At 61.5% G+C, this 7393-nt stretch overlaps 1 protein-coding gene across 2 annotated transcripts; it reads left to right on the top strand.

Moving 5' to 3' along the window:
* Positions 1-573: 573 nt before the first annotated feature.
* Tomm40 (translocase of outer mitochondrial membrane 40) lies at positions 574-6938 on the top strand. 2 transcript variants are annotated; one of them, XM_042700416.1, is made up of 10 exons: positions 574-663; positions 798-1077; positions 1582-1649; positions 2203-2295; positions 2949-3050; positions 3134-3239; positions 5715-5837; positions 5934-6010; positions 6096-6198; positions 6435-6938. In XM_042700416.1, exons 2-10 carry the CDS (start codon positions 804-806, stop codon positions 6572-6574), a joined length of 1086 nt encoding a protein of 361 aa, XP_042556350.1. In that variant the 5' UTR covers positions 574-663; positions 798-803; the 3' UTR covers positions 6575-6938. The 2 variants fall into 2 exon arrangements, with proteins under 2 accessions (XP_042556350.1, XP_042556351.1); XM_042700417.1 differs by having other exon boundaries at positions 576-676.
* Positions 6939-7393: the final 455 nt, after the last annotated feature.

Raw genomic sequence — 7393 nt, 5'->3', positions numbered from 1 at the left:
CCGGCATTCGGGGGGTGCCTTCCCACCTCCCCCTTCTCGGCCGCAGTGCCTGGTGGGATGCGGGGGCCTGACCTTGCTGCCTAGCAGCGTCTACCGCTCAACCCATCTTCACCTGTGTCCTTTGACCCCAGCACGTTAGCCAATGAGAAAAATCAAGCTGATGCGTCACTAGGATTGCCCCGCCCTCGTATGCTCCCCCGGCCAATCAAGATGCTTCGTGAGCCAAAATTGTCCAATTATCGGGACATTCGCCTTGAGTGGAGGCGGGGGCTTTCCCACCAGAGAGGGGGCGGGGCGACGCGTTGATAGGCGTCTCTCGGCAGGCAGTACAGACCAGTGCCGCCCTGAGAACTGAACCCGCGGCGTCACGAACCAATAGGCGCAGGTAGTGTCGGCCAATAGGAAGGGTGAGGGTCTGCTCAGGCCCTCTTGCGAGTGACAACCAATTAGAGTAGGACGTTGGACGTGTGTGGGTGGGACTTCCAACCACAAGCCCAATAGCAAGCCCGGGTCCTGAGGGGAGGTGGGTGGACCTTGGAGAGTACCGAACCAATGAAGTGGGTGGGGCGGGGCGACGGTGGTGGCAGCGGCGGCAGCGGGTTCGGTTGCGCGTGGCGCACGGGGTGGGAGCGGAGCCCAGGCCGGGAGCAGGCGTCGCCGCCAGTGAGAAACCAGGGTCCGGAGCAGGGCTGGGGGAGGGGTTGAGCTGAGGCCGAGCCGAGCCTGGGCGGGGGGGGCGGGGGTAGAGGAGAGAGAGAGGGTCCTGACCTCCGCCCTCTGACCTTTTCCCTTCGCAGGCGACCATGGGGAACGTGTTGGCTGCTAGCTCGCCGCCCGCGGGGCCGCCGCCGCCTCCCGCGCCGTCCCTCGTGGGGCTGCCGCCGCCGCCGCCCGCGCCGCCCGGCTTCACGCTGCCTCCGCTGGGGGGCGGCCTGGGCGCCGGGACCAGCGCGGGCCGAGGGTCGGAGCGGAGTCCCGGGGCCTCCGCGGCCGGCGCCGGCGGGGCAGTGGACGATGGGGCCTACGGCTGCCTGCCCAACCCCGGCACGTTCGAGGAGTGCCACCGGAAGTGCAAGGGTGAGGGGCGCCGGGGGGCGGGGCGGCGCCCTGGGGACCCTGCCGCGGGGGCCGGGGGCGGACCGTGGGGGGTCCGCGGACTACGGGAGCCGATGGTGCAACCTCGGGGTACGGCAGAATCAGACTCCTGCGGGGGGTGATCACGGAGGGGACCGACACCCAAGGTCACGGTGTCAGCAGGGCTCCCTGGACAGGTGGGGGACCACCCCCCCCTCCAACGCGCCTCACGATCAAGCCTGGAACCTTGGGGTAATTGTGGGGTGACGGTGGGAGGAACTGACAAGAGTCCTCGAATCCTCAGTATGGGATAACTTCGTGAAATCCTTCCCGTCCGCATCCTGCATGATGAGGCTCCCCATCTTCCAAGATGATAAGGCCCTCCTGGTGCCATCCACTGTTCTGGTTGGGATGCCTTGGAATCTGTTGTGCTGCTGGCAGGGTCTCCGGGGAGAGAGATGGGGGTCGTAAGGAAAGAAGAGTTTTGTGTGGATTTCTCTTCCCCAGAGCTGTTTCCCGTTCAGATGGAGGGTGTCAAGCTTACAGTCAACAAAGGGTTGAGTAACCGTTTCCAGGTGGGTTTTTCCTGGGACCCTGCCCTCCCAGGACCTCCCAGCGCTGTCCCCTAAGTCTTCTCTCTGCCTGAAGGGCTGGGCTCCCTGGGCTTGGAAACACTTTAAAAAGAGTGTAGAGACACACACCTATAATCCTGGCACTCAGGAGGCAAAAGGAACAAGAGTTCCTAGGTCAGCCTGGGCTATACTAGGAAGACATGGAGGGCCCCGGGGGAAACCAAAGACAAATAGAATGCTCACCACTCAGTGGGGCTAGTGGTAGGACTTCAGGACTCAGAGGCCTGGAACCCACAATATCCAGGCAAGAGTGAAGGGCTAGGTGTGGAGAACACCCCAGCTCACCTTTTCGGATGCATGGCTTCTAATCTAGTCAGGCCCCACCTCTGAATTTACTCACCACCTCTGGGCAGATCGAACCCAAGGCCCCTGAAAGCAGTGTCCCGTCACTAGGCCACACACTCCCTCCATCCCCCTGCTGGGGACCCTGTCTTTACCCTCTCTAGGGGGGCCAACCCAGGCCAGCAAATGCCTCAAGCTTTCCCTCTTCTCCTAGGTGAACCACACGGTAGCGCTCAGCACAATTGGGGAGTCCAACTACCACTTCGGGGTCACCTATGTAGGGACAAAGCAGCTGAGTCCCACGGAGGTGAGGTTCCTTCCGCTTCAGTGTCTTTGGACAAATACGTTCACCACATGGCCCGCCTGGCTGAGGTGCTGGGATATTTGGCTGGGTTGTGGGGCTTGGGTCTCCCCAGCGTGGACTGGAGTACAGGGAGCCTCCTCCTCCATCGGCATCCCCTGAGCCCTACCTGTTCCCTGGTGCAGACCAGTCTGGCCTGCTGCCGGGACTGGCTCTAGGGGGCGCTGGTGAGCCATGGAACACCTGACCCAGGCAAAGATGAAGCAGTTAGTTGATGCTGTAGACATGCCTGCCATGGGAGTGCCAGACCTGCAGGGGTGCAGGATTGAGGCTTATGGAAGGCGGAACTGTATTAGGTTCCTGTCTATATTGCCTGAATTCTTTCAATGAGTTCCTGAAACACCTGGGAGGCGGGAGGCTGAGGTGGGAGGCTGGCATCTTCCAGCCACCCTCCCTGAGCTCCATTACCATCTGCCATAGTGGGACACAGCAGGGACTGTGCAGCCATGAGCCTCCATCCCATGTGTCCAGGATCTGTTCCCAGAGGTGAAGAGGCCTGGAAGGGCTGTGGGAGCCCCAGGGGTCCACAGCTTAAGCAAGGTGGTTTGGGAGAGGGGCTCACGACTGACACCTGACCTTCGCCTGCTCGGCGTCCCCAGGCATTCCCCGTGCTGGTGGGCGACATGGACAACAGCGGCAGCCTCAATGCTCAGGTCATCCACCAGCTAAGCCCAGGCCTTAGGTCCAAGATGGCCTTCCAGGTGAGTGCGGGGCTGGGGCCTGCCGCTTGCCTGCAGGTGCACCCCGCCCGCCGGCGCCGCCTTCACCCCTTCTCTCCCCACAGACCCAGCAGTCCAAGTTTGTGAACTGGCAGGTGGACGGCGAGTACCGGGGTTCCGACTTCACAGCAGCTGTGACCCTGGGGAACCCCGACGTCCTGGTGGGATCAGGTAAGGGGTCAGCCTCTGAGGGGGCTCCCAGAACCTGTTCGCCCTCCCTCCTTTCCTGCCCTCGCATTAGTCAGGGAACCAGTGACCCCAGAATGAGAGCCCTGGTGGCATGGCAGCGCCTTGGGCTCCTCTGCAAGGCCACTCCTCCTCGGGTGCCAGCGATTAGAAAAGCTCAGGTCTGGAAGCCTGGTCCAAGGGGGAAAGCACTCACCTAACATACAAGGCCCTTAGTTCAAACCCCAGTGGTGCCAAAGGAAAAGCTGGTGCACAGAGAAAGCTTAGTTGAGGCGGGCGCTGGTCGCCCCTGGCGAGCCCTAGTGGGCTCTGGCTGGTTCTAGAACACAGCAGGTCACAGGGTGGCCCAAGACCATGTGCAGTTGAGGAGATGAAGGTCTGGCTGGGGGTGGTGACTCCTATTGGGCAGGCGGGGAGGGGGGGCAGGTTTGACTACTGACTGGACTTCCAGGTTCTTCCTTGTGGTTCCTCTTTGTTTCTGCAAGTAGCTAAATACCTGCACTCTTTGTGTGTGTGACAAGATCTTGCTGTGCATCCCAGGCTAACCTCAAACTCACTATCTTCCCACCTCTACCTCCTTGTGCTAGAATTACAGGCATGAGCACATATGCTCAATGCATTGTTTTTTTGTTAGGTCAGTCCTGGAGCTTAAGCTCTGGATCTGGGCGCTGTCTCTGAACTTGTTTTGTTCAAGGCCAAGGCGAGCACTCTGCCACTTGAGCTACAGCTCCACTTTGGCCTTTTCTGAGTAGGTTATTGGAGATGAGAGTCTCATGGAATTTCCTGCCCAGGCTGGCTTTGAACCATGATCCTCAGATCTCAGCCTGCTGAGTAGGTAGGATGACAGGCGTGAGCCACCAGCGCCCAGCTTCAGTGTGTACATCTTCAGCATGTTCTGTACAGTGCCTTCTAGGTCTTGAAGGGATAAATGAATGACTGAAGTGTCTGCTTTCTGGGCTTCCTTTTTTGCCAGTCCTGGGGCTTGAACTCGGCCTTGGGCACCCTTCCGGAGCTGCATTTGCTCAAGGCTAGCACTCTACCACAGTGCCACTTCTGGCTTTTTCTAGTTATGTGGTACTGAGGAATCGAACCCAGGACTTCATACATGCTAGGCAAGCACTCTACCACTAGGCCACATTTCCAGGCTGGGCTTCCATTCTTTTTGAACTCTAGCTCAAAGCGAGTGCTCTACCACTTGAGCCACAATGCCACTTCCTGGTTTTCTAGTGGTTTATTGGAGACGAGAGTCTCAAGGATTCTTGCTCGGGCTGGCTTTGAACCCATGATTCTCAGATCTGAGCCTCCTGAGTAGCTAGGATTACAGAACTCAACCTTCTTCCTGAGCTTGGGGCACTGCCACCAGAGCTGAGCTGGTGAGGGACAGGCCTGGCCTTGTGCTCAGGGACAGGGGAGCAGACTGCAGGGGGCTCACTTATGAAAAGTGGAGCGATGGGAGTGGCTGCCAGGGGAGCATGCGTGTTGGTGGAGGCCATGGTGGGTTTGAGCGCTGGAGGGCGGGCCCTGTCCCCCGTGTCTTAGAGTTCTCAGGGAGGAAGTTTGTGAAGTTGCATGGTCAGGACGGGTACGGGGTCTGTGTACCCAGGAGGCTGGAGCCAGAGCATCCTGAGCAGGGGGCAGTGGAGAAGGGCATGGCGAGAAGCTGGGGGGGGGGCTTGGTCAGGGGCTCGAGGGTGGAGGTCATATTTCCTGTGTCCTGCTGACCTGATGGTGGTGCCACCCACTCGGCTTACACTGTCACCCCGGTAGAGCCACCAAGCTCCACCAAGACGGCGCTTTCCCTCGGGGCCTTTACCCGTGCTCCTTGTGCAAAATGCTTCCCCTCGTCCTGTCGTGCTGGATGTTGACCCTTGTTACTCTTGGAAAAGGCAAAAATGGTGCCACTTTGCTTGGCATGGTGGTACAGGCCTTCAGTCCCAACAAGCTCTGGAACAGCCTAGCCCAAGGGTGGGTGGGTGCTCACTCAGGCGGTAGAGAACGTGCCTGCCGTGCTCCAGCTCCGCCTCGGGCCCTTGCTGCCTGCTTGGGTCTCTGGTGTTCTGCAGCCTTGGGGGCTGTCAGGGTGCTAGTGGCCCAGGCAAGGCCCACGGCTGCACTCTTGCTGCCAGGGATCCCGAGCCTCCAGCCGTTCAGGGTGGCCCTGCCTAGACTTGTCTGGCCCTGGGCCCCAAGGTGCGGGGGCTCTGTGTCACCTGGGCTGCAAAGATGGGCCAGGACTTGAACCCCGGTTGCCTGACCTGGGCTGTGTTCTCTGCCCCGCGGCCTTGATGGCTCATATAACACAGGACTGGGTGGTGGAGGCCCGGGCTGGCACATTAGTGCGGGCTTCGGGTGCACAGGCACGGTACTGGTCTTGGGTGTGCAGGCATGGTGCTGGCTCCCGTTGCGCAAGCACACTGGCCACCCGGACCCGCCTCAGCCTGGCATTGCGTGTGTCCCCAGGCATCCTCGTGGCCCACTACTTGCAAAGTGTCACGCCGTGCCTGGCACTGGGTGGAGAGCTGGTCTACCACCGGCGGCCGGGTGAGGAGGGCACCGTCATGTCTCTAGCCGGGAAGTACACATGTGAGTGGGGCATGAACGGCTGGGGATGGGGGAGCTGGGGCTGGAGGGGGTTCCGGGGTCCCACATGCAACATTACCTCCATTCTGCTCTCCTCAGTGAACAACTGGCTGGCCACAGTCACGCTGGGCCAGGCGGGCATGCACGCCACATACTACCACAAAGCCAGTGACCAGGTGAGAGGGGCGGGTGCAGCGGGGGAGCCAGGGAGGGCGCCTGCACAGGGGCCCGCCCCTCACCCCTGTGGCCCCACCCCTCCAGCTGCAGGTGGGCGTGGAGTTCGAGGCCAGCACGAGAATGCAGGACACCAGCGTCTCCTTCGGGTACCAGCTGGACCTGCCCAAGGCCAACCTCCTCTTCAAAGGTGAGCCCGTAGAGTGCCAGCCCCGGCTGACCGGAGCCACCAGTCAGATGCAGACCGTCCGTTTGGGCGCCGTCCTGGCCTTGCGTGTCACCCCCTCTCACCCTCACCAGGGCTGGTGGCTCTGTCCAGCCCCGTGCCCCCGCACTGACCGCTTCGTCCTTGCTGGGCTGGGGAGTGGAGGGTCCAGGGAGTGGGGCGTCCAGTACTCAGCTCCCCCACCACCTGCTCGCCTGCAGGTTCTGTGGACAGCAACTGGATCGTGGGCGCCACGCTGGAGAAGAAGCTGCCTCCGCTGCCCCTCACACTGGCCCTGGGCGCCTTCCTGAACCACCGCAAGAACAAGTTCCTGTGCGGCTTCGGCCTCACCATCGGCTGAGCCCAGCCTCCGCCTTTCGTCCTCCACCCTGCGCCTCCCTCCCTCCCTCCCGGGGCGGGGGCAGTGGGAACGGGGTTCCGGCCCCCCCCCCCCCAGCAGCCCACCAGGGGGGTCTCAGGATTCCCAGTGCCAGGGGGCCTGGGGTCCCGGAGGGGATTCTGGAATATTCCGAGCACCGTGCAAGAGGCAGCCGGAAGACCTCAGGGCGGTGTCCCAGCAGCCCGGGGCCCCACCGAGCCGGCCCTGGGCAGCGAGAGGAGCTCCCGCCCCGTCCACCTCCCCCTCCCCCGTATAAATCATGTTTATAAGTTATGGAAGAACCGGGACATTTTGCAGAAAAAAATATATACGTGGAAAAAAAAAAAAAACACTTGGGAGGAGGACATGGTTTTCTCTGGTGTGGGCCGGCAGGGGGCGCTGTGGGACCGGGCCTTGGCGACACCGCACCCCGTGCTCCCCTTGGGGGGGCTGGGGGGAAGTACACCCTCGGTCAGATTCCAGGCTGAGCTGCAAGGACTTTGTCCCTGTAAACAAGCCATGGGGAGCCCAGAGTGCAGGAGGGCCTTTCCCGGCCCCCCATGCAGAGCAGGAGGTGGGGTGCCCCAAGCCTGGCAGTTACCTAGGGAAGGACAGAGGCCCCACCCGGCCAGACCCAGCCCCTTGTGTTAGGGGCCAGGTGACCCAGGATGGCCTCAGTTCTCCAGCCGCTGACTCCCAAAGGTTGGGACTACCAGAGCCTACCATACTGCCCTCCCTCCCCAGACAGGAACCGAGACCTCACCTGCCCCTGTCCAAGGTTAGGCTGGCGGCCAGAGGTGA

This window comes from Dipodomys spectabilis, unplaced genomic scaffold (genome assembly GCF_019054845.1).
Source record: "Dipodomys spectabilis isolate Male_0828 unplaced genomic scaffold, ASM1905484v1 ptg000266l, whole genome shotgun sequence".
Taxonomy (NCBI): Eukaryota; Metazoa; Chordata; class Mammalia; order Rodentia; family Heteromyidae; genus Dipodomys; species Dipodomys spectabilis.
This window is presented reverse-complemented; position numbering and strand designations above follow the sequence as displayed.